The sequence below is a fragment of the Solanum tuberosum genome, unplaced genomic scaffold (assembly GCF_000226075.1).
Source record: "Solanum tuberosum cultivar DM 1-3 516 R44 unplaced genomic scaffold, SolTub_3.0 scf00235, whole genome shotgun sequence".
Lineage (NCBI taxonomy): Eukaryota > Viridiplantae > Streptophyta > Magnoliopsida > Solanales > Solanaceae > Solanum > Solanum tuberosum.
Window position 1 is genome coordinate 14,402 of NW_006239159.1, and position 27,935 is coordinate 42,336.

Below are 27,935 nucleotides of genomic sequence, written 5' to 3' on the forward strand. Positions count from 1 at the left end.
AAACACCAAGATTAAAGTGGTAGATGGTGCTAAAACTAGATTCTGGAAGGAGGATTGGCATGAAGCAGGAAATCTGGAGACACTTTTCCCGGACATACATACTCTGGTTCTTCAGCAACAAAATACAATAGCTGAACTATGGACACCTCATGGGTGGAATATTATATTTAGAAGGCACCTCAATGATTGGGAAATTCCAAGAGTTACAGAATTCTTCAGCGTCATTGAACAATTTAGTAGCTTGGAGATGGGGAAAGACAGATTGCAGTGGTTGGGGAGCAGTATTGGGACTTTTAAAGTAAGTGCAGCATATAAGAAGTTGAACCACCCAATTATGCAGGCATCCAAATGGTCCTGGAAACACATTTGGAAGGCCAAGATCCCACACAAAGTGGCCTGTTTTGTGTGGTTACTGGCTAAGGAAGTGGTGTTAACACAGGAGAATTTGATGAAGAGGGGGATTGCACTGTGTTCAAGATGTTTTTTTTGCGGGGAAACTGCAGAAACAGTCAATCACTTGTTCATCCAGTGCAAGGTCACTGGCCAATTGTGGAGTCTATTCCTAAGGCGCAAAAACATCTCATGGGTCATGCCTGGTAGAATTGCAGAGGCCTTATACAGTTGGGAAGAAGCAGGATTACAAGCAAAGAACAGAAGCAACTGGAGAATCATTCCTGCTACTATTTGGTGGACTGTCTGGAAAGAGAGAAATCTTAGAGTTTTTGAGAATAGGGAGAGTAATATGCAGCAAGTAAAATTGAATTGTATTCTAACTTTGTGTTTTTGGTGTAATCAGATCTACTCTAATGACACTGTCTCTATCAATGATGTTTTAGACTCATTATAGGGATAGGACAGTGCCTTTAGAGTTCATTATGTAAATATGGTTTCAGTACAACCCATGTACTGATTTAAAGAAATAGAAACAGTTACCAATCTCAAAAAAAAATATTACCAGAAACTACTTGGGGGTAGAAATATGATTCGACTGGATCGAACATACCAGAGGTTTAATGAGGCAAGTAGCTATATTAGCCTTTGGCAGTGAATAGTATATGTAGTTAAGACGGTTTCCAAATAACAAAGAACCACAGTAAATAGGTGGAAAGTGAAGGACCACTTTCTTTTGCACTCTTAAATACAACGAACATGGTAGGTACATCAGTTGTATTGCTGTACAAGGGAACAAAAAATTGGTAATTATCACACGAGAGGTCTCTTTGAAGGGAAGGTTGACAAAACCTAGAAAATTGCAAACTTCATAAGCATCCCAAGAAAATAAAGGAGCCAGTGATCTTCAGAAGCCATCAAAATGAAATCTCATATGAGAAGGCCCTCAGAAGTGGCAGATTGTTTTCTCGTTTTGATTGTGTGTGCTGTGGGAGCCGGGAGGTTGGTTGGGGTTGGGGAGGAGAGGGCTTGTCATTCTTACTGCTTTTTGTTTCTGCATATGGCTTGTATATAGATTGTTTCCTACATTTTATTAGTCTATTCTCATACATTCATTAAAGCCACTTTTTTTAATGAAGTAAATTCATTATAGTCAATTAAACATCTTTTCTAGTAATTAGGGCTTAAATGGGTCTTTGCAGCTATTTTTTGTGTCAATCTTTGTTGTTAACTTGTTTTCATTCCATTATAGATAATCAGTAATGAAGATCTTGAAGAGTTAAAGGAATTAGGTTCTGGAACATTTGGGACCGTATATCATGGAAAATGGAGAGGGACTGACGTTGCCATCAAGAGAATAAAAAAAAGCTGTTTCACAGGTCGGTCATCAGAGCAGGAGAGATTGGTGAGTTTCATCTTAAACTGCAATTGTTAAGATTAAACTAGAAGTAGGTAAAAAGTTATAAAATATCAGTCCAATCATCTCCTAGTTGGGGAGATGATGAGGCAATCCTTTTGCCCAAAACCCCCGAAATATCCACCACTCGAACACTTCAGTAATGATGGTGTAGAATAAAAATCCCCAAAAAGAATGTTGTGTTGCCCTCGGGAGAAAAACCATGCTTTTCTATATCATGGTAGAATCTGTGAAGTATTTTCATGTTGATTCTTGATTGCTTCAATACATTTCGCAATCGAGAAATCTCTAGATTAAACGTAAATTGTACACCTAATTGATACTTTATATCATTCCAAGTTACTATATACATACTTGAAATGGCTTTTGTTGCAGTTTAGAAAGAGTCAGGTAGAGAGCTTCATTGCAGTCTAGAATTTTGTAAAATGAAAAACTTATAGAAGCTTTTGAATACATAAATTTTTTTGGGTAAAAAATACATCTTTTAACTGGTAAGTAAGAGCTTTTAAGTACATATATTGGTCATGTTTCTGCTTTCTTTCCACTAGCTATTTCGTGACAGAACTTGGGAACTATTTCCAGACTGTGGAGTTTTGGCGTGAAGCTGAAATTCTTTCAAAACTTCATCATCCCAATGTGGTGGCATTTTATGGTGTAGTGCAAGATGGGCCAGGAGGGACTCTTGCCACAGTAGCAGAATTCATGGTGAATGGTTCTCTTAGACATGTTTTACTTTGCAAGGACAGGTGTGGTAATACTGGATAGTACACTTCTTAAATTATTCTTTTTGTTTTCTCTTTTTTTCATGAAAACTTATTACGTTCTCCTCCTACTTGAACTGTCCAGACACCTTGATCGTCGCAAGAGGCTCATAATTGCAATGGATGCTGCATTTGGAATGGAATATTTGCACTCGAAGAATATTGTGCATTTTGATCTGAAATGTGACAATTTGCTTGTCAACTTAAAGGATCCTTCTCGACCCATTTGTAAGGTGACCTTCAAGAATGTGCTGCTTTTGAGTTCTTTCAATGGATTCTGCATTTGCAAGAATGTGCTGGTTTTGATTTGAAATGTGACAATATGCTTTTTCTTTCTATAGCATACAAGTCTGATGATCATATTCAGCGTATTAACCAATATATTAGTAATACCCTTCGAAAGTAGTACATCCAAAACATATAAAATGCAGTTAATCCTGCCATGGTCCAAGCTATTATTGCCAAATTCGTGATACAACCATCCAACAACAACAACAACAACAACATACCCCGTGAAATCCCACGAGGACTCATACCTAATAATAATGTAGACCTAAACCAAGCAACAGGTAGAATACCACAGAAGGACTCAATACCTAATAATAATGTGATTTCTGTAATTGGTGCATGCTTTCTAGATCTAAGGTTGGCTTTTTACTCTTTTCTGGATTACTAGCTTAATAAATGCATAAACAGAGTTCCTAACCCCAAACTTTAAACAGCTTCTTCAGTCACTTTGATAACCACTCATCATACTTGGTACAAGTTTATTATGACAGTTAGGGGTCGTTTGGTAGAGTGTATAAAAATAATGCTAAATAGAGTGTATTAGTAATGCTTGCATTAATTATACATAGATTATTTTTATGCATTGTTTGGTTTGATGCATTAAAAATAGAATGCATTGCATTAAAAAAATTATTTACAAAGATACCCTTCACTATTCTGGTGGAAAAGATATAAAAAAGGTATTTAGGGGCAATTGGGTCTTTAATTAAGTTAATGCATGCATTAAAACCATTGCATTGCTAATACCTAGAAATCCATGGTATTAGCAATACACACCTTAATACACAATAGAGTGTATAACTAATGCTTGCATAGTACCAAACAAGATACTAGTAATACACAAGGCTAATGAATGCATTATTTGTTTTAATACACTCTACCAAACGGGCCCATAGAGTGTATAAGAATAATGTTGAATAGAGTGTATTAGTAATGCTTGAATTAGTTGTGCTTGCATTATTGCTTATGCATTGTTTTGTTTGGTGTATTAAAAATAGTATGTATTGCATAGTTTTAAAAAAAATACTCCCTCCGTTTCACAAAGAATGACCTGGTTTGACTTGGCACGGAGTTTAAGTAAATAAAGAAGACTTTTGAATCTTGTGGTCCTAAATTAAAGTTATGTCAAATGTACAAAATTGCCCTTAATCTTGTGGTCTTAAACATGCCACGTGGAAAGCAAAAAGTAAAATGTTACCAAAAAAGGAAAGAGGTCATTCTTTTTGAAACTGACTAAAAAGGAAAGGAGGTCATTCTTTGTGAAACGGAGGGAGTATTTATTTACAAAGGTACCTTCCACAAATATGTAAAAAGAGATTGAGGGGCAATTGGGTCTTTAACCATGATAATGCATACATCGAGTCCTCTTGCATTACTAATACCATGCGTTTCCATGTATTCGTAGGAAAATACACAATAGAATGTATAACTAATGCAAGCATTAGCTATACATAGGTTGAAAAAGTGTACCAAACAAGGTACTACTAATACACAAAGCTAATGCATGCATTATTTCTTCTAATACATCTACCAAACGATCCCTTAAATCTTCATCAAGTAGGACAACAAAGATACCGTAGAGGGATCAGTGCAAAGCTAATGGAAATTGTGTTGTGTAGGTGGCTGATTTTGGGCTGTCAAAAATTAAGAGAAATACCTTGGTTACTGGTGGTGTCAGGGGAACGCTTCCATGGATGGCTCCAGAGCTATTGAATGGTGGAAGTAATAAGGTTTCCGAGAAGGTAAGCTTTGAATTCCTCTTTTACGTTTAACTCTTCAAATGTGATCGCGGAACTTATAGTCTATTTTAGACGTGATTTTTTTTCCACTTCATGTGGGGGATATCGGTACTTAATGCTTATTAACTCAACATGCTGTTATAAAATGTTTGCCAACTTCAAGAATCCGATGAATTATGTGGTCTCTCTTTTTGTTTTGAAAATGGAGTTCAGATTTATCAGCACCCTAAAAAGGTCTGGTTTCAAATATCTACTAGTACAAAACCCATGTAATTCTTGCATTATGTGGTCTCTCTTGTTCATTAGTTTTGCGCCTAAACTTTTGTGTTAAATAGCTTCTGCATTTTCTTGCAACACTTCTATCTTCCCTTTGAAATGTTGTTCCACCATAACTTCATCAGCAAGAGTTCCATACTTAAGATAGAATAAATCATGAAATAATTTTAATCCTTGATGCCTAGTTGCCATTCATAGTAACAAATTTTGAACTTTGCAGGTCGATGTCTTTTCCTTTGGGATTGTGCTCTGGGAAATCCTCACTGGCGAAGAACCTTATGCAAATATGCATTATGGAGCAATTATAGGTTTATATTACTCTATCCCTTCCAACATTTTTCTCTTTATATCGCCCATTGCAGTGTGTGCTGCCATTGCTGTCTGCATCTGACAAGAAGTTGCTTGTTATATCCTATATTTCCTGCTAAGTGCTGCCTTAATGAAGGATTGAGGCAGGAGTGTTAGAGTCCATTCTAGAAGTAAGGAACAGAAGGTTGCTTTTTCACTGGAAAGTGAAAACACAGCAGTATAGACATATTTAGTCAATATATGCACTTCAATTTTATCCCCACTAATTTCTGAAGCAGCTACATTCTTACAAAAAATTCTACTAATAATCAATATCTAGAAATTCCTGATCAAAACTTTGGGTTTCTAAAGCCACTAAGATGTTAATTGATGTTATGCTATATCTGCAAGGGCATTCCGTAAGTGCCAATATTGATAAAAGACATTGAAGCTCAACATGGTTCAACTATTTTTGGTGCTAGTTCCTATTCCTGCCAATCTCTTATTTAGTAAGCCACTTAGTATGTCAGGTGCAGCTTGAACATAGAAGAAAACTACTTGGTATGTAGAATTGAGAATTGAAATGAGCTGAAAAGACACATTATTTAGTATTCGTGTGAAATGGGCTTGAAGAGAGCAAATATTTACAGAGGATTCTGATAGCTGAGCCCAACTATGTTAGGAGTTGAAGTGTAGTTGATTGATTGATAGAATCTAGAATAGAATACCACTCCCCTCCACCCCACTTCTTTATTCCCTTTAATTCTCTCTTTGCTTTTTTCATTGTGTTCCACTCTTCATTCTCATGCAATATCCCAAGTCTCGAAATTAATGCAGTCTTGTATCCTTTGTATTGTATGCAGGTGGTATTGTCAACAACACATTGAGACCGCCTGTGCCAAGCTTCTGTGATACTGAGTGGAGAATGCTCATGGAACAGTGTTGGGCTCCAGATCCTCCCATCCGCCCATCTTTCACTGAAATTGCCAGACGCTTACGTACCATGGCTGCTGCCTGTCCAACAAGACCACACGCTCATCCAGCCAAGTGATGGCATGGTGTCCCTTCTTTCTTTTAGGAGTATACTCTGTTTATTCTGTATTATTCAGAGAGAGGAGAGTGGTCTCCTTTAGAGTGTGAAACAACATTGTCGAATACTAACGAGTGACATTATATATATTCCCGGGAAACATGAAAATCTTTTTATATATTACACTATGTAAAACATCATTTTGTATCTATGATAAATGGAAATGTAACTTTGGCCTCAAATTCTTGGTGATATTAATTATAAGTTTTACGTGATTTTTTTCTGTCTTTATTTGGAGTTTGCTGAGGAGATGGGGGGTAAAAAAAATTGTTCCTTTTTTTGTTTGTTATACAAAATGCAAAAGAAACTCAGAAACGGAAAGGAGCAAATAGATTATCTCCTCACTTTTTCTTCATTTGCTTAGAGGGGAATAAAGTGAAATTATAGGGAGAACTATGAAAATTCTTTTTGTAATAAAGTATATTTATTGTATCATCTTTCTTGTATATAAACAAGACATATTACATAAACAGACACTCAACCTTGTCCTCAGTTGGCTAGTAAGCACTTTAAATTACAGTATGCACATTTAGACACCTCCACACGTCTCCACTGTGTACTTGAACATTTGTATTCTTTATATTGTCTGCAGGTGTCTAGATGTGTGCTTTCAAAATTGAAGTATTTTACTTGTTAGTTGGGGCCAAATTTGAGTGTTTATTTATGTATTATATCTATAAGCAAATTAGGAGAAGGCTATGTTCACTACTTCAGAATGCAAATGAACATCTACAGGAGATTATTTGAGAATTAGAGGCAATTATATTTTAGTATTTTCAAAGTCAGCAATTTGATAATCTACTATAGACGTTTCTGAAGGCATATTAACCAAAACAGAATGGTTCCGCCTACTCAAAACTAAGAGGGGATGTCGCCTACTCCTAAAATCTCGAATTTTGCAACAGTTGCATTTTTCTATGCAGTATGTAAGAACGAGTTTAATGCAACCAGTTGTACAAATAATTATGTGCATTCATCTTATCAGAACAGTGCACTGCTATTATCCAAAAGAAAAAAGTTATAATACATGAGATGAGACAGTGAAGAAAATCCATAATATTCGAATTGTTAATTTACACATAAAAGATCTGTCCAACATTCAAGAGGCTCTCATGCGGTACATTGAAAATGACACTATTTTCCCTGCATATTTTCCTAAGGAATGCATATATATAGTCTATAGCAAGTTTCTTATAAAACCTGGATTCCCTTCTTGCTCTAATTACAGTGTTCCCAAGTATGTGTACAACCCCAGCATCTCTACAACTGTTTAAGAATTCCAATTCATCTACTTCGGTCTGGCTGCTCTCGTGGCCTGATGATGTGATTGTGCTGTTTCCCTGAGGATGACATTTGGCAGGGGCTATCGAGTCCATTGATGAATAACTGAGTTCAATATTTGCAGTAGATGAGTTTCCATTATAATCTCTTGAATGTTGGGTTTGCTGTCCATATAAGCTGTATTCATCAGAGTCAGAGCAGCCATCCATCATCGAATCCAGCCGGACAAACATAAAGAGATTATCGAAAAGCTTTTTCTCAAAGTCATCATCCTTCTTATGGAGGTCTTTGTAACCATACCTAGCAACACAGCGGAACATGTGATAATTCTTCGGTCCTATCCGTTTCACAAGGAATCTTTCATCTTCTGGAACTGTATAAACAGGAAGGTACTTTACGCACACAAATACCACAACTGAGTGTATAGCAGGTAGGTTGGTAATGAAGTGAGAAAAGATGTGAGGCACTCCACTAGCTAGCTCGGTGTACACGAGTCCAATTCCTGGCACACGTACCAATCCTAAACTGGGGCCAAGCCCAAGAATCCATGCCATAGATACTTTGCTGTGCATCTCAAATTCATAGCGTTTCACTGTTCCATAATGCCATACATACATGATGACAAGAAAAGCTGCAGCAATCACGAGGGGAACCCAACCACCCTGGTCAAGCTTAAAAAGTACTGCTGAGAAGTAGGTACATTCAACCACCAGAGATAAGACAGTGAAGATAAGGACAACAACCCAATGGCAGTGCCATACTAGTAACATTATCAAAGTCATGAGCAATGTCGTCACCAGCATGACTATCACCACTGCTGTTCCTGTTCAACAAATGCCATGTCAACTAGTGAGTTTCAAGGTAAGGCTGTTGTCAACAGTAATAAGAAATCAATTGCAAGACTTCAGAACAGGGATTATTAATATGAAAAGATGGATACATCTTCTGGTTTGATTTTGTTGGGACAACTTTAAACTGATGTGCCACTTCAATTTTATTGTTGAACCAATAGACACACCTTATCTTTCTCTCCACCAAATGATAAGGAAAGAAACCTAAACCATAGACGGCTGATTAACTCGTGCTAATATTAAACTACATTCTAATTGTTGAACTCCAGACTTCACTTCATTAACAAACTTGTAACTTTAGCATGCATGTCAGCGAAAGCACCAAAGAGAACTACAGTAACCTACAATGATATGATTAAGTACACCATAGAGATAGGAAATCAACATGCATCAGCTCGAGTGCATGCAACTCTATCACCAAAAATAGATATGAACCCCTAATAAGGACCATACATAAAGGTAGACAACAAACAGAAATATATTTATCAGTCAACCAGTGTCCCCTCAGAAATTTAATCTTATCAAGACTGAAATCTGTCTTTGCATGTTTAAAATGCCAAAGGAATCAAGAAATATTAGATGTAAGGCACAAACTCACCATAAGCATTGCCTATTTGGCTTTGATTTTTAAATCCAGCAGTAACGGCAATGCAAAGAACCATAAGAATCCAATTAATATCAGGAATATATATCTGCCCCAAGAACTTCTTTGATGTATGCACAACCTTTACTCTTGGGAAACAGCCAAGTGCTAGAGCTTGCTTGATTATTGAAAAAGTTGCAGATATGGTAGCCTGACTGGCAACAATAGCAGCTAAAGTTGCAATGACAAAAACTGGCCAGTATATGCTTTCTGCATCAAGAAAAAAAGATTATTTCTGGCCAGATACATTATACTAATATATTTAGTAACCTTTTACTACTACCATATCTTCCTTGATAATTCTACTTTGTTTCCCTCTTTTTTCTTCAAAGGTAGGCGGAAAATGGTAATCCACATAGACTGTACACTATGACATGATATATAACCTGATTAGTGCTTTTTAGAATTACGTGAAAATAAAATAGGCTCAGTTTGTATTATTAGCATAGTAAATGTGCAAACAATATCAATGTTACATGATCAGAGTATTTAGGAATTTATGAACATGTTTCCAAGCCACAACCTCCCGCCCCATATTCAGCTGTCCTACCCAATACATGAATCCTTATAGCTTGTTAAATGCTAGTAACAATGAATAGGATACAGTGGACCAGCCTTCGTCATAGCATTCAAGTCTTGTTACATGGAAAAGAAATCATCTGTGTCTGATAATCACTAGAAAGAAAAAAGGGATGTTTCCATTACAAGAGATAAGGTGTACTCTTTAGCTTCAATAGGTAAGTGGCTTTATCCTCCCCAAAAAAAAAGCTTCAATAGGTAAGTGGTGCTTGATTTAAGAATTTTGGATTTGTGAAAAATCATTTAAAAAGAATTTGGGCAAGTCTCTATTGGCAAAGGAAGTCTCAGATTCTCCTCTATCACTACTCTTCAGCCACAACCTTGCTCGCGACAAGTCCTTCTTGACATCTCACTGGTTACCCCACACTTAGTTTCTCTTATATATCCTCTCCAATGAGTATGTTCTCTAACTCAATGATTAGATAAAGTGGTAACAGGCTATTTTTCTGTGTACTGAATGTGCACTTTGCCAAAGATACTCCAATCTTCACTCAGAGGCCAGAGCTCTATCGATATTACGACCTTTTAGGTCCACACAATGTTTATCTGTTTTATCACCATTGAGAAAAAAACATCACTTTTGACATTATCAAAGTTCAAGAGCGAGAAATACCTGGAATAGATCGATAGAATGCATCAGCAACGTGATCCGTATTTTGCATGAGGTAAGCTGCTTGTCCAGAATAAGCCAAAAGAAGGCAAGGGAAAACAATGACCGTGAAAGCAAGCTGTATTGCTGACACTGGAAAATGAGCAAGATCAGCAAAAAGTGCTTCTGTTCCTGAAATAGCGAGCCAAGCAATTATAAGTAGGAGCACACACTCATCACCTTGGTGCTGTAATAACTATTGACAAATAACAAAAAAAAAAAAGATGTTTGAAAAGAGAGAAAAGGGCAAGAGGAAAAAACCTGTAATGCTGAGCATGATCCCTCCCAGTGATGTCCAACCATCTCTTTTTCCCCTTTTAAAATACCGATATATGTAGACAGGAGAAAAAGCCCGTAAAACAGAGCTATCGTATTTCCAGATGTTATAGATACCAATACCCCCTACTAAAAGAAACCAAAGCAGCACAATTGGGGCAAACAGCCAACCCACTCTGTCTGTGCCATAATGCTGTAAGCTAAACAAACCAACTAATATAATGACAGCAACAACCACTACTACATCTGCATCAACAAGCAGAATAATGAATTTCTTTGTGAGTGTGTCATAAATAACTGAAAGAGATGCAAGTAAACAAGCTGTAATTAACAAACACATCAAAGAAAGGTAGTTGGAAGGTAGATTAATACCATTACTCATCTTCGGATGGTCCACCTTGATCCCACCAGAAGCCGAAAGAACTGAGAAAAATATTCTGCATAAGTACTTTCTTGCAAAATAGAAGTATACTTCTCTTTGATAAATAAAAAATCTTTTGGTTGATTATTACACCAAAACAAGTGTCATCGCATACAAAATCATGACATGAAGTTCCAAAATTTCCTCTAACTAATTCGACAACGACAACAACAACTATGCCTCAGTCCCAAACAAGTTGGGATCACTATATGAATCCCCATTTCTTCATTAAGCTCATATCATATTATCATCATACTAAATAAAATAGAAGTGAAAAATTAGTTATAATATATATATATATATATATTTCCTAACAAGTCCAAAACCTATCCTCAACTAATTTGACAAAAAGGAATTATTTTCATTACACCAAAATACAAATGAAGTAAAAAATCTCAAAAGCACACAACAAAGGCTGCTTTTGTTTCTCAATGCACGTACTTGCCATAGCATTTCACCACTGTTTGAGAGAACCTAAGCTACATAAAATAAAAGTATACGAAGGTCCATAAACAGAAATAAAATTATAATGCAGTACTAGGTGGTCCATCTCTTCCCATTGTGACTAACACATGCAACACCAACTTAACAAACATCATCTCCTCTTACTAATCTGCTTTTAAGAAAATTACCTAATAAATTTTAAAAAGCCCTTAAGAAAGCATTCCATGTAGATACCATGAAAAAATCATCACTTTCTTAGATGCTTTCCTCTACCAAACTGACTTCCATCCAAGCCTCATTCCCTCCATAAGCATCTGCCGTATACCCTTTTCAACATCATTCTGTCATCCTCTATGAGCTCTGATGGCCATAGATCTTTGTCAGGAAATCCTTGAACTCGTCTCATTCCTAATCCTAGATAGATCTTCTCAACGATACTTCCTAGGGCACTTTGGTATTTTGTTCTTTCTGAGTATTTTAGCTACCGTGACATGCTTATTGACAATGAAGAGAACAAGCTGGGAATTTTCTCTTCAAGGTTTAGCCTCTACAAATACTGTGAGCCAGAATCAGATGTGCTAATCATTATCAACTGGGAACCTGATGAGTTGAAAAATACTTCAATCCAAATCGTTATATCCTTCCACACTCCTGCCCTTTATGAGGTTACAACATGCCTCAAAACCTATCATGCCCTCGGCATCCATGATAGCAAGAATCACTTCCCACAAGAAGTCCTTTTAACTTTGGATTTTCTACTATAATAACTTCAAATTAAGATTTTACGGAGAAGAAACAACAAACATATATAGATTCACTGTCCCACTTCATATGACACTATTACTATTTAGAGAATCACACAATTGTTTCTTTGATTATTGCTTCCTCTGTTCCATTTTTTGGCACTATTTCCAATCAATCTGTTCCAAAAACAATACAACATTTATTTTCTTCGGAAACAAATTAACTTTAAACTTCACAATTTACCCTCAATGGAATGCTTTAACCGCCACGGAAATCTGTAAATCTCATGGAACATTTAAGACCACAAGTTTCAAAAATCTTTGTTCTCTCATAAATTTCCTGTCCAGTCAAACATTGTCATGAAGGGACCTTTCACAGCATATGTCTAAAATATTTTTAAGTGTCAACATGATATATAGTAATTTTCATGTACTTCCTAAATATGTCAACTATTTCAAAGAAGCTTGAGGGACCAATCATCAATGTCCAGATTTACAAGAAATTAAATGCTTTAACCCTTCGAATTTGTTATTCTTTCTGGGAAGGAGAGTAAGTTTTTTAGGCAAACTTTTTTACTAGAACAAGAGTAAGAAGTGTTGAACAACTAAAATAAATAAGAATATCATCTCTAAAATGTAAGCTTGAAGTCAATCACACAAGTCAGTATGATATCAGAGTAGGAAGAAATCTTCAATTCAAGTCATGCTTGACCCAAGAAAAAGCATCAGGTCGGCATTGATGGAGCAAGCTGAAAAACTAAAATAGATGACGAAAAGTCAGAACCCGAAAAACACCAAAAAGAAGCATGGGGAACTAAGTGGCACATAGGACTAAATGATAATCCATGCACCAGGATCCCCTCTAGAATTCATAGGGTTCACCTTTAGGAATCACGTTACAATGATGTAGAATTGGCTTTTCATATATGTCTCAGCAGCCAACTTGCCTTTGAGCTGGAAACTATTGGTGAAATGCTCACTTTGTTCATGAAATAAACTAGGGGAGGTTAGCTTTGAAGGAGGTTGAGTTGACAGGGAATATCCTCATGTATCAGTAAAAACAAGCACAGTAGGCCGATACTCCAATCAGGTTAGAGCACAACCTCTTTTATGGTGTACTGTCGGTCTCTTACTAAGTCGCATTCTTGTAGCCAAGCTAATTCTAATCAACATCATCATGTTAGCAAATCTTTAATCCTCGCCTCTCATGACTTTCATCAAGAGAAGCGCAGAAGTATATAATACTATGTGTTGGTCAAGCATGGTGTTTTATTGGTTAAAATTGTTGGTAAAAAGCAACAAGTAGCTTTCGCCAAAGCAGAATCTTAGTAATATCAAGTAACTTGTTACAAAAGTGGAATCCCCACCAAGAAAAGTAGAGATAATCGTCAATCAATCTCAGATGTTGTTGCCAAGCTTCAATTGACAGTTTCCTGTTTAGAAGCATTAAAAGAAATTAAATATGGTGAAGCATACAATGTAGATTCTTGACAACTTAAATGGCATTTCCACCATCAAATGGTGAGTTTGGATGTACAAGGAGTAGCTACAAGAAACGAACAACGCTAGCAATAGTGGATTCTATAGAGTGCAACTCAAGTACTTTTTGTGATGGATGCATGTTGTCTTTATTTCCTACTCTAATCACTAAATACAAGTTCAACAAGTAGTCATCAATATAATCTAAGTACAATAAAACTATCAGCAGGTACACTATACTAGAAATGTATTGAAGTGTCGTTTCTAATCATCGAGTTTTATCTATACCGGCTGATAAGATTGGTTTTCTAGAAAAATATTATCAGGTAGAGTTCTTCACTAAATAATAAGTGATGAATGTCAACCTAGTCAGTAACAGCTGACAAGTACAAGATGAACTTCAAACTAGTGTACCTGATATGGCAGGAGTGAGAATTCCATCACCAATTACCATGCAGGTGCCAACAACTACAAGAATAAGAAGTGCGTTCTTCCTATATGGATATGCCTCCAACCATCTTTTTGTTTTCGCAGCAAATGAATGCTCATGGAATGTGCTACGGCTATAAGTTGTCAGCTCCTCATCAGTTCGGTGTTGGTTTGGAATTGTATTTATCTTAGCTTGTCGACAGAGTAATGAATAAAGAGCAAAAGTCCCACCTGAAAATGGTAAATTCAGTTCTTCCATTCTAGTGCATCATAGAATACTTATATTGATGCTTCTTTTATTTATCTAATTCTTGCATTAGGAACATGTAGCTGAAGATTCTGGCAGAGAGAAGTTACAATTACATCAAACTGACAAGGTACCAAGTAATTATCAGAAAATGTATCTCGTGATTCACTATAGTTGCACAATAGTTAGGAATTCAGAAAAACATAAAGAAACAAACAGCAACTATCTTAATCTAATGTGACAAAATCTGATGAATGACCAATACAAAGTCATATCAGTTGATTTTAAAATGAAGTTCAATTTTACTTAGTGAAGCTTTCATAATATCATCAAAATTAGGGAATCGGTTTGCTGCAGTGAACAACTAGCCTCAATAATTTCTAAACAAAACAGTCCATACAAAAAAGCATTAATATTCAGGAAAGCATTCCTATCTATGGACAGTCACATAAGAAGGTTGTTTTGGCATATAATAAAAATTAAGAATCAAAATTCGATATCTCTTGTCAAGCTAGAAAATATTAAGCAAAGGCATTAATTTTGATTGGAGAATCTCTCATTTGTCCAATTTCATATTGTTCCACTCTGTCCTTGTAGCAATATGAGCTACTTATAGGAGGCATGGTTTCTTAGTATCAGTACAGGCTCTCTTGTCTAATGGAGGATCGGAAGCAGCCTAATGGATAATGATAGGCAGACCAAAGACTACATATTCAATCTAGGAGGTATGGTTTCTTAGTACTCTTTTTTGTTTTAAGGTATCATTTGATGGTAATAGAGGGAAAATATTCGGTTCACATTTAACATTTTAATTTGAGAGGACTTCAAGAGACAATTCCTTGTGATAAAACATCTCCAATTAGACTAAGTTGAGGGCAAAATAATTGGATAGACTGCTCACATCTCCAATTAGACTAAGCTTGGTAGTAAGAGAGAGGAACATGATGTGTGGGTTAGGCGCACGTCCCGGGTATGAATCTCTCACAAACTAAAGCCTGCTATTTAAGTGGAGAAAGGTAGAGAGCCCATTATCACTGGTGTTCCAAATTGTGCCAGCTTGGCCTCTGGGATTGCTTGGTTAGTAATACAAAAGAATTGGGAAGACCGCTTTGGGGATGATAGACTGTCTTTTCCTTTTCGACAAAGAGAGCTTAGTCGACTGCAACAGTTTGAGTGCTTCAATCGATGCACCGACTGAACAAGTGTGCTGTGGTGTACCAGGTTAACAAAAGTTAATCCTCTTTATTAATTACAGTTCTATAACAGATAATCTTGTTTCATATTTCTTGTCAAGAATCTTATCATACCTCCTAAGCATTCAGCAGTGGTTCCTTATTTTGAGAGGTGTAAGATGAAATTTCAGGGTTTCATGCAAGTAGGATTGAGTGGCTAAGAATCTAAGACTCATTCTAAGTTGTCTTTATATCGTTCATCGCATTGTGACAGATGGCAAGAAATAGTTTGAGTTGCTTGAGGAACACTGTGTTGCCACATCTTTGCTTAATGAGGTTTTAGCTATTAAATATCGAGATTATGGCGATAAGAAGAATGGAAAAATACTATGCTGTTGCTGGTGGTGGTATGGTGGTGCATAAGGTTAGAACCATGCCTGGAATGTGGTGTGTTTCTGCAGGGCATAATCTCTATCAAGATCAAAAGTCTTCTTTTGGTTGATCGTAACTTTTTATTTATGCGAAATAATATACAATTTATCCTCTTTTGTATACAATTATTCTAGATTTGGAAAATATAGGCGTTGGGAATGAGAATATCAGTCATTCTCTAGTATTCTAGAAGTTCTTCCATCTATTATTATCTATGTGAAGCAAAAAAAGGAGTTTTTCTGAAGGTAAGTAGTAAGTGCAGGTGAATTGTTGTCATATATCAACTTAGGTGACATGAAAATGAATGGTGGAAAGGAAGAGTATTGAAACTTTAATTACAATGGATACCAAAAAGAAAGGGAGTAGGAACCGAGAAGCATCACCCAAATTGCTTAAGGAGCAATGACCATTTTGCTTGTCAAAACAAATTTTAAAACCATATTGTTAATAAATCATATAAAATATTTCACAGGAAAGAGAGTTTTATAGACCATGTCAAATCTGAAACAGATGTCCTACCATTGGCTGCAATCATACAAAATCCTAGAGAAAATAAAGGAATCTTGTGTGTCAAACTAGGAGGAATCAGCAGCATTATGCATTTCAGTCAGAATTTTTTTTCTTCCCCATACCTACAGCCGCATCATGGCTTCTTCAATACTGTATTCCCTTTTCATACCTTCTTCAAAATGTTTTACTTGAGCTGAGGGTCTATTAGGAAAACAACCTTTCTACTTTCACAAGGTAGGTGTAAGGTCTGCGTACACACCACCCTCCCTGGACTCCACTTGTGGGATTACACTGGGTATGTTGTTGTTGTTGCCATACCTACAGCCTCACCATTGATTTCATTTTCTCCAAGAAGAAAGCAAGTCCAGAATATTAGGTATATTAGTTTCTTGATATATCTGTTCTATAGTTTCTCCGTCTCTCATACCACCTTACACAACACACACTCTTTCCCACATCCTATTGATTTTTAGCCCTGATTATCAATGCTAGGTTCCTAGTTGTAACCTAGAAATTGCAGTTCTCTGTTCTCTCTAATTGACCGGTCTTCAAACTGAGAGAAAGGACAGCTATCTTAATCCAGCCAATGAAAGTGGACAATCAAGCTAAATCATCATATATGCCATTTCCAAAATGTGTTAGTAGTACAGAGTTAGAATTTTCAGCTACACAGAATAATTTCATTTAGACATCCTTCTCTGACTTTTGAAGCAGTCATGGAACACTTACTAATCATAGGACATGCATACACAGATACAAGGTATCAATATATTAATCAGATGTGTAACTTTTACTTCAAAATCAGCTTACCTTGGCCATTGTCATTTGCTCTACATACTATGAAAACATACTTGAGGAGAGGGATAAGTGTAAGAGAGTATATAATTAATGAGAGTGCTCCAATGACATCTTCTGGATCTTCAATTCCACGGGGAAATGTATTGTTGTAGACATACAAAGGAGATGTCCCAAGGTCTCCATACACCACTCCAAGACTCTGATAAGCAAGCCGCAATAACAACAATGTCGAGAATTTCTGAATTTTGACACGTGAATCAGGCAACTCACTAAACAATGAGCATAACTAAAATGATCCATAAGTTGCTCACTTTGTGATCAACGAAATTAGAGCAAGCACCGGGTCATAACCACATTCAAAGAAATGCAAGTATGAAGTTTGCAGATGATGTACAATTTCAGTTATCTGCTTTTGATCATTCATTACTGTTGCATTCATAAAGATGAAGTATACAAGTCTATACACGATGAACTACATAACCATACATTATATATATGTACACACACATGCTATTTGATATCAACCTAAAATCATCCTCTAGATCTTATAGAATAGCTATCCAATCATCTATAGTGGCAGATGAACTAATTAATGTCTTACTAGATCCATGTAATTCTTTACATACATATTTTATGAGACTACAAACTACTCATGCAATAAGATCAAGTAGGCAACAAATCATCCAAGCATCTTTAAGCTGATTGAGTGCTAACACATAAAAGTTCAATTAATCAAATGAATCCAGCAGTGCTTTGGCAAAAAATAAAAGGGGGGAAAAGTAAAAAGAAACAGTAAAGAAGTAAATCAAACAGAAAGCAAAAGGTCCCTAAAAAAAAGGTATCTTTGACAATAACCTATTCCTGAGGAATCAATTTCATGCACACAAAAGAAAGGTACATGTTACCTTTTCTCTATACATATTTCTTAACCTTCCAGCCTCCTCATCCATAGGCTGATCAAGCTTTTGCTCTAAATCCCACATCCCTCCTTTATTTTCATTATTCTCTTCATCAATTTCCATCTCTCAGATCAAATCCAAGAACTACTGCTTAACTTGAACCCTCCAAGAGTTTCAGGCCAAAAAGAACCCCTAGAAGCCAAAATTGGAAATGGAACAGTGCAAGAACAGAGTGGATATATCCAAAAAAGATTTGATTTTTTTTATTTTTTCTCAAATAACTTATATTCTCAAGTGGGGTCAAGTCAATCAATATCAACCACATAAGAAACCAAGCCAACTTGGTAACTCCAACCCTTTCATTTTAGTAACTCAATTCTCCTCAAAAACAAAAGTGTACTGAAATTAAAGAAAGGTTCTTTTTTTTTCTTCAAAAGAACTCAAAGATTGAATCTTTGAAGAAAGTGACCAAACCCCAATTCTTGAAAAGGAAAAGGGTGTTAAGAGTCTGTTGCAGTCATTGTTGCTGCTTCAGTAAACTCACTTTTTCTTCTATCCCATTTACAGAGAAGAACAAACAAACAAACAAAAAACAACTCAAATCGCTTTCACTTTTCAAAGTTTCTTCCTCTTTTATCTCTTTGCTATATACTGCTCTGTGTTTGAGAGAGAGATTTGATAAGAGTTATTTCATGCAAAGCTGGCAGTTTTGGAAATTAGCATGATGTTACTGCAATGGTTTAATTTCTTACTATATTAATACAAAGAATCAAAATCAATATTCTACCAACCAAATAGATTACTCCCCTCCTTTTCTTCTTGGTTTAGTTTTAAAAAAGAATGTTTTTTTAAGCAATTATTAAAGGGAAAAAAGATAAATACATCCAAATTATCGTAAATGGTATGTAGATATTCCCGTCATATTTTTAGGACATTGGTGCTCCTGCCATCTAAAAACTAGAGCATATATGTCATTCACTTTAACGGAAGACTAAATACGTGGTGCAATCTTATTCGTTGATCCGATATTTAATAAATGTCGGATCAGTGGATAAGACTATGACACATGTATGTCCGTTAGTATAAATGGTATATATGCTCTAGTTTTTGGACGGCAAGGGCACCAATGTCCCAAAAATATGACTGAGGGTATCTGCATATCATTACGATAGTTCGGAGATATATTTGTCATTTTTCCTCTTAAAATTAAATTGAAACAAAGAGTATTGTATTGTTTAGCGCTAGAGAGATTTAATTTATAGTAAACTTATAGGTTGTTTGGCAGTGTGTTAAAGTTATGCGGGAATTCGTTACGAGAGAATTCATGTATTATTCTATGTAATGTATTGATTTTACAAGATTTAGTTATTTCATTTACAGTAAAACATCTATAAATTAATATAGGTGGGACCATGAAATTTTATAATTTTATAGAGATATTATTTAATCGATAAATTAATATTTATCAATTTAAAGAATGGTTTGAGATTTAATGAAGGTTAATTTTGATTATATCAAAATCATTGTATCTTACTAATTTATGTATCATATTTATTGATTTCACATAAATATTAAATTTATTATACATAAAGTACAATGTATGTATATGATTCATTGTAATATATTTTTTTGTTAAATGATTCATTGTAAAGAAATTCAAGAATTCAATCATTCATTGTAAAATTATACATAATGTTCATTGTTTCTTAATAATCAATTATTATTCATTGTATTTTTATTAAAAATATTTGATGTATGATGGTGAGAAAAAAACTATACAAGCAACTTAGGAAATTTCTTTAAACCATATCCAAAAATGGCTTCTCATTTAAAAGGTGTCACAAAATCAACAATGACAGATCAAACACGTAAAACATCATGTGAGTACAAAAGAAATCATTCCACATGCACTCAAAAACATTTACAGTCGTGACTTAATGAAAACTTTCATTTGAAAGTTAGTCCAGGCACAATATTAAACACACTCAAACGGCCAGCTAAATATCTTACAGCTGACTTAGAAAAAGGAAAGGATATCAAGCGACACAAGCCAACAAAATATCCAGACATGGAGAAAGTTGTTTATGAGTGGTTTCTCCAATATCAAGACCGTGTGAATATAACAGGAGAGTTAATTTTGGAGAAGGCAATAGATGCAATGAAACTTTTATATCCTTAGCAAGATTTTGAGCACAAATTATCTCTAGGTTGGCTTGAAAAATTCAAGCTAAGACATGGTATCAAGTCATTTTGTCGTTTCGGAGAGAGTGGTTCAGTTGATATAGAAGACATGGAGACCGGATTGAAATCCATAAGAACAAAAATATATCAATTTCCTATGAAAGATGTTTTTAATATGGATAAAACTAGTTTATTTTACAGATTATACAAGCCGATCATTCTCTTGCTACGAAACAACTCGAAGGAAGAAAGCAGGACAAAGAAAGGCTCACAATTGTTATTTGTTGCAATGAAGATGGATCCGAAAAAATTCCTTTATGAATTATTGGAAAATATGCAAAGCCACGTTGCTTCAAAAATGTCAAGATGAACAACTTGAATTGTCACTATCGTGCAAACAAAAGAGCATGAATGACAAGTGTGCTTTTTGATGAATATATTCGTTGATTTGACCACAAAATACATGGTAGACGAGTTTTGCTTATGGTAGATAATTGTCTAGCCCATAATAGAAATATTGAAGGACTACAAAATGTTTAATTGTTTTTCCTGCCACCCAACATGACTTTCAAAATTTAACCTTGTGATGTTGGTATAATAAGAGCTTTCAAGATGTATAATCGTAACATATTTTATCGTAGGATATTAAAAGGTTATGAAGTGGGACAAACTGATCCAACAAAAAATAATATTTTGCATGCTATCAATTTTGCAATCCTTGCTTGGACAATAAATGTTCAGCAAGAGACAATATATAGCAAATTATTTTCGACACTGCAAAATTCGTTCGGGGAATACAATCTCAGAGAATTTTATTGAACGCACTTGTGAAAACGTCATTCATGAACTTGAGGTCATGATTAATGATCTCGATTACTACAATAAAATGGATGTCACTAACCTGTTGGATTATCCAGGTGAAAGTGATACATGTTTAGAGGTCCAGAGCTTAAAGAAATTGTGGATACGATCGGAAAAAGCAATGTTGATGATGAAGTTGAAGATGATACTATATATACCTTTGGAACCAGTTACGCGTAAGGAAACACTTAGCACATCTAGAACTCTTCACAATTTTATGGTGTAGTTCGAAAAGACGACACGGGAGTGCTTGGACGGAATAAGAAAAGTTAGAGATGAGCTTCAACTTAATTTAAATTTTAAGAAAAAACAGAACACAATAGAATCATATTTCACTAAATTGTCTTAGATATATTTGTACTTTTAAAGAATTACTAATTTATGATATTAATGGGACCATATATTTATATAGGGGTTTTCTGGAAATATATTATCTTATTATCTTAGCAAAATTGGTGATTTATTCCATTGGCCCAAGTCGAGACCGGAGGAAAATATTATTTTGGAGAGATTATTAATTTACCGAGTATTAATTTATAAAGGTTTTACTGTATTAGTTATTTCACTTTCTATCTACCATGAAATAATATATAAATTCTCCCATAACTTATAAATTTAAACCAAACATCATATTTATTTAATATATGAATAACTTACCTCTTAACGATCTATCAAGCATAGTATTACTTATGCAAAATTTAATACATGCATAATTCATCTCCAAATCAACTATCAAACAATCATTTAGGATACCAACTTTGCTTGTGTACTCAAATTAGTGTGTCAATTTTAAAATATTAAGTATGTTATAAATACACTATTACACATTTTTTTTGGGATAATTTTGAAATCAAACATACAACTTGTAAGTAGTTCACATAGGGAGCTTACAAGTATAGCTTCCCGAAAAGCCTTGATGCAAAAACTTTCTTAGGCTTGCAGTCAAGCATACAACTTGCAAGTAGCTCACACACAGAGCTTGGCAGCAACTTTTGTAAAGTCTTGCAACAACTTTTTTTTTCTATATATAGGTAGACAATTCAATTCATTTGTATATCAGTTCGAAGTTGAATAATATATCAGTCTCTCACTATACTTGTCATTCAGCATTTTATGTGTATATGTTGAAGAAGTACCGTTTTGATGATTTTCATGTGATTATATGGACCTCGATGTAATTGAATCAGAATCTGACTTTTGAGGAGAAATATGTACCTAATTTGAATATGCAGATTTGGAAGTTCAGGTCTAATGAGATAGCATCGGTGAAGGTGCAGTAGAAACATCATCCAATGGAAGAAGCCACTTAGGAGACCGAGCTAAACATGTGTACCAGATATCCCAACCTTTCAATAGTTAAGTTACTTTCTTTCTCTTTACGTTTGAGGACGAACATGCATTTTAGTGGAGGATGTAACAATCTTTATGGTTCTTTTGAGTTTTATTCATGTTTTCTTGTTTTGGAGGTAATTGGATGGATATTGAGTGAGTTTTTCAATTTTAAAAGTAATATTTTTTTACCAAAGTCAACAATCTAGATGAACAAGCATGGATTCAAATTTTAATAGTCACTACTAAAAACTGCCAAAAAACGATGCACTGAAAAGCGACGGACTGCGTTGCCCAGAAAAACGACGACTTTTGCCACACTGTCCGTCACATTTTAGTAAAAATAATTATTTTTTAAATTATTTGACAAAAAGCGACGGACAACATCGCTTAGTCCGTCGCTTTTTTTAGCGGATTTTTGCGCCATATATATATATAAAATTTATAATTAATTATTTAATATAGGTAGAGACGCTGTCCGTCGCTTTTTATTAAAAATAATTATATATAAATTTAAAAATAACCACGCTGTCCGTCGCTTTCTATTAATTATTATTTAATAATTACTTTTTAAAGAAGCGACAGACAACATCTTTGTGTCTGTCGCTTCTTGGTCAAAATTGATGGTCAAATATTTTTAAAAAGCAACTGATAGTGTCGCATATTCCGTCACTTTTTGGTCAAAATCTTGGTCAAACATTTAAAAGAAAAAGCGATGGACATAGAGACGCTGTCCGTCGCTTTCCTTAAAATATCTGGATACCCAGACGAGTTTTTTCCACATTCTTCCTTCTCTTCCTTCTCTCTTCCTTTCTCTCTTCCTTCTCTCTAAAATCGCTCCAAGCCCAGACGTTGTCCGTTGCTGCCGTCGTTGCTGCCTCTGTTGTTGCCGCCGTCATTGTTGCTGCTGCCGCCGCCTAGCTCCCTCTCCATTGTCTCTAATTTCTCCTTTAATTGAAGGTTAGGGTTTCTTCAAATTAGTTTTTAAATTTTTATGTTTGATTTTGTTAATTAGAGAATGAATTTGTGTTTTGGATTGAATGATTGATTGTGTTTGTTAGATAATGAATTAGGGTTTCTTGATTTTAGTGTTTGTTTGAATTTGAAAATCTTTAATTTGATTGTGAATTGGAATTTTTTAAAATTTGATTGTTAATTAGTAAATTGTTAATAGAATGAAGTTTGAATGTCATAACATATATAGGATGAATGTTTGAATGTGATGAATATAAGAGGGTTTTTTTGAATTAGTTATAAACTAATTTTTGGATTAGAAGTTTATACATGACTAATTTTATAGATTGGAGATATGAACTTGAATTAATTAGAATTAACTTGAACTTGGAATTAATTAGCTTGAATATATAACTAATTAAATTTAGAAATTAGATATGAACTTGAATTGAAAACTTGAAATTATTAAAACTTGAATATATATATATATATATAACTAATATTCTTGGATTTGAAGTTTATATTTAACTAATTTTAGAACTTTCATATGAACTTGAACTTGAATATAACCAATTCATGGATTAGAAGTTTATATATAATTAAGTTTAGAAATTAAATATGAATTAACTTGACTTTAGAACTTGAACTAATTGAACTTAGAACTTAAAGGTTATATATATAACTAATTGAATTTGTGATTTTAAGACTAGTTTGAATTTGGAATTTAGGACTAGTTTGAATAATATTTGATATTTTAGGACTAATAGTTTGAATTTGGGATACTAACTAGCTAGTTTGAATTTGGAATTTTAGGGGTTTGAATTACAACTTAATTAGAACTTATAATTAATTATAACTTGAATTTACTATAAATTGAACTTAATTAGGAATATGAAAAGACTATTTTGAATTTGAAATTTAGGACTAGTTTGAATAATATTTGATATTTTAGGACTAATAGTTTGAATTTGGGACACTAACTAGCTAGTTTGAATTTGGAATTTTAGGGATTTGAATAACAACTTAATTAAAACTTTTAATTAATTATAACTTGAATTTACTACAAAATGATCTTAATTAGGAATATGAACTTGAAATGTTGTTGACTTTAATGTATTATTAGAACTTAATTTTATTCTTATTAGAACTTGGATTTTAGTTGAACTTAATTAGAATTTTGTAGTACTTGAAAATCTTATTGACCTTAATTAATTTGAACTTAATATAAATTTATTAGAACTATACTAAACTTAACTAATTTATAATAACTTGAAAACTTAATTAGGAATTAATATAAACTTAATTTTGATCAACTAATTAACTAGAACTTGAACTTAATTAATTAGTATTGATTAATTAATTAAGCTTAAACTTTGTAGATCTTGAACTAATTGAACTTAATTAGACCAAACAAAGCATATTTTGAAGTTGAACTTAGAATTGAACTTGAAATTAGAACTTGAACTTAGAATTTTAACTTGAACTTAGAACTTGAACTTGAAATTAGAATTTGAACTTGAATATATATATATATATTCTTGGATTTGAAGTTTATATTTAACTAATTTTAGAACTTTTCGTGCTAGGCAACTGAGGAAGCTCAACATCTACAAAAGTTGATACAAGACTATATTGCTTCTTTTCATCAAAGTAGGAGATAAGGTTGGTGCTTCTAAATTTCAAGTACAATTGTTTTCAATAATGTGTTTGTGTCCATCTAGTATGGATACTTAGCTTTAAGTTTGTGATAATTTTTTTGTGTCCATCGATTGTCTGTTAAGCACAAGTACCAACACTAGTTGATCCTATTGATGACAAAATTGATTTTCTTGCAAGATCGATTTGTGTCCATCTAGTGTTGACACTTAGCTTTAAATTTAGAAATAATATATTTGTTAAGCATGAGTACCAACACTAGTTGATCCTATTGATGACAAAATTGATTTTCTTGCAAGATCGATTTGTGTCCATCTAGTGTTGACACTTAGCTTTAAATTTAGAAATAATATATTTGTTAAGCATGAGTACCAACACTAGTTGATCCTATTGATGACAAAATTGATTTTCTTGCAAGATCGATTTGTGTCCATCTAGTGTTGACACTTAGCTTTAAATTTAGAAATAATATATTTGTTAAGCATGAGTACCAACACTAGTTGATCCTATTGATGACAAAATTGATTTTGCAATTTGTTTAAATAAGTTAAAATAAATAATGTGGTTTAGTAGGTGAATTTAGTTGTTGGAATTAAGTCAATACTAAACTAGTTAAAAGTTTATTAAAGTTGTTAAGTTTGTTTTAAATAAGTTTAAATTAAATAATGTGATTTTGTTGGTGGATTTAGTTGTTGTATTAATTCAAAACTAAACTAGTTAAAGTTGTTAAGTTGTTTAAAATAAGTTAAATTAAATAATGTGATTTTGTTGGTGGATTTAGTTGTTGTATTAATTCAAAACTAAACTAGTTAAAGTTGTTAAGTTGTTTAAATAAGTTAAAATAAATAATGTGGTCAAGTCAATACTAAACTAGTTTTAGGGCTACTACTAATTTGAATTTGGGATTTTAAGTAATTATTATAAATATATATTAACTATGAATTAATGTAGTAAAATTATTATTAAATTTTTTCTATAATATAATTGAATATCTATATTTTTGTAGATGGATCATCGTTTTGTGGATGTATAATATGCATTATGAAACTAGTGCTGGTTTGAAACCTGAGTTTATTGACGGTGTTAGAAATTTTATTGAACATACAATGACACTTGACAATTTTCAAGAATAAATGGATTGGTTAGGTGTCCTTGTAGTGCATGTAAGTGCTTAAATTTTTTTAAACCAGATACAGTTATGGTTCATTTGTATCGTAATGGATTTAATCCTAGATATTTTGTATGGATTGATCATGGAGAAAGTGATGGATTGGATGGTATGTTTTATAATTCGATGTCTGTGAATGTATATAATATGGTTGCACCACATGGCCAAATTAGGGTTGAACAGGTTAGAGTTGAACATGATAGAATTGAACATGATAGGGTTCATGAAATGATCAATGATGCTTTCGGGGTTCAAGGTAGGATTGAACCGGAACAATATTTTGATGAAGCTCCTAATGAAGAAGCAAGACACTTCTATGATCAATTAGAAGAGTCTAGTCGTCCACTATGTGAAGGGAGTCCACATTCTGCCTTGCCAGTTGCGGTTAGATTAATGAATATTAAATCAGATTGGAATGTTCCTAATGCGACTATGGACTCAATGGTTGATCTTTTGGGTGAACTAGTTAATCCGGAGTTTAACATACCAAAAAACTTCTATTAGGCAAAGCGTTTGGTGTCCAAATTAGGATTGACGTATGATAGAATTCATTGTTGTGTTAATGTTGCATGTTGTTTTACAAGACTGATAAGTGTTGTGTTAATTAGAAAATTGTAAGTTTTGTGGACATGTTCGTTATAAGAGGACTCCGACTGGAAAGATGGTGCCAGTTCAGGCGATGCATTATCTACCTCTCATTCCTAGGTTAAAGAGGTTGTATGCATCGATGAGGTCTGCCCCACATATGAGATGGCATCGTGAATATAGAAGGTCGTCAGGTGTCTTGTCTTATCCATCTGATGGTGAAACATGAAAGCATTTTGATAATGTATATCCTGATTTTGCTAGTGAACCAAGAAATGTTAGATTGGGGTTGTGTTCAGATGGCTTCACACCATTCTCTAATAATGCTTCGCCTTATTCATGCTGGCCGGTATTTCTTACTCCGTATGATCTTCCTCCTGAAATGTGCATGACCAGTCCGTACATTTTTCAATGTGCATCACATCCGTATGAAAGCGTTTTGACTTATGATATATCAACTAAGCAGAATTTCGTTATGCGTGCTTCTTTAATGTGGACTATTAATGATTTTCCTGCATACGGGATGTTGTCTGGTTGGATGACAGCTGGAAAGCTAGCATGTCCATATTGAATGGAAAATAGTAAGGCATTCACTTTAAAGCATGGCAGAAAAAATACATGATTTGATTGTCATCGCCAGTTCTTGCCAATGGACCATGAGTTTAGAAAGATGAAAAATGCATTTAGGAAAAATAAGGTTGAAAGTGACATCCCACCTCCATTACTCACAGGTCATCAAATTTGGGATACAGAAGCTTCACCTTCTAGGCTTTCTGGATATGGTGTTGAGCATAATTGGACCAAACAAGGCATATTTTGAGAGTTGTCGTATTGGAAGGACAATCTGCTACGACATAATCTAGATGTGATGCACATTGAAAAAAATTACTTTGACAATTTGTTTAACACAGTGATGGATGTTAAGAGTAAGACAAAAGACAATCCAAAAGCTAGAATGGACATAAAGGAATATTGTAGGAGAAAAGAGTTATGGTTGCAGGAATTACAGAATGGTAAAATAGTTAAGCCAAAAGTCAGTTTTTCATTCACATTGGATGAGAAACGTGAAATTATTGAGTGAGTTAAAAATTTGAGGATG

General features: G+C 34.2%; 2 protein-coding genes and 1 long non-coding RNA gene across 3 annotated transcripts in view; 2 read left to right on the plus strand and 1 right to left on the minus strand.

The window, feature by feature from the left end:
- Positions 1-6,431, plus strand: part of LOC102604218 (uncharacterized) — a 14,612-nt gene extending 8,181 nt beyond the window's left edge. Inside the window, exons 4-9 of the mRNA XM_006356821.2 lie at positions 1,643-1,795; positions 2,390-2,553; positions 2,654-2,801; positions 4,476-4,598; positions 5,092-5,179; positions 6,023-6,431. Of these exons, the coding sequence (XP_006356883.1) occupies positions 1,643-1,795; positions 2,390-2,553; positions 2,654-2,801; positions 4,476-4,598; positions 5,092-5,179; positions 6,023-6,210 (864 nt within the window). The 3' untranslated portion in view covers positions 6,211-6,431. The remainder of the gene's footprint in view (positions 1-1,642; positions 1,796-2,389; positions 2,554-2,653; positions 2,802-4,475; positions 4,599-5,091; positions 5,180-6,022) is intronic.
- Positions 6,432-7,227: 796 nt separating this feature from the next.
- Positions 7,228-18,822, minus strand: LOC102604774 (potassium transporter 11-like). Its single transcript, XM_006356823.2, has 8 exons — positions 18,109-18,822; positions 17,216-17,441; positions 14,030-14,275; positions 10,901-10,951; positions 10,514-10,774; positions 10,217-10,384; positions 8,980-9,234; positions 7,228-8,353 (listed from the first exon to the last, which is right to left on the minus strand). Exons 1-8 carry the CDS (start codon positions 18,223-18,225, stop codon positions 7,323-7,325), a joined length of 2,355 nt encoding a protein of 784 aa, XP_006356885.1. The 5' UTR covers positions 18,226-18,822; the 3' UTR covers positions 7,228-7,322.
- A 4,562-nt stretch (positions 18,823-23,384) lies between these two features.
- Positions 23,385-26,109, plus strand: LOC107062501 (uncharacterized). Its single transcript, XR_001474660.1, has 3 exons — positions 23,385-23,433; positions 25,014-25,089; positions 26,090-26,109. It is a non-coding gene; the product is annotated as an uncharacterized lncRNA (long non-coding RNA).
- The last annotated feature ends 1,826 nt before the right edge of the window (positions 26,110-27,935 follow it).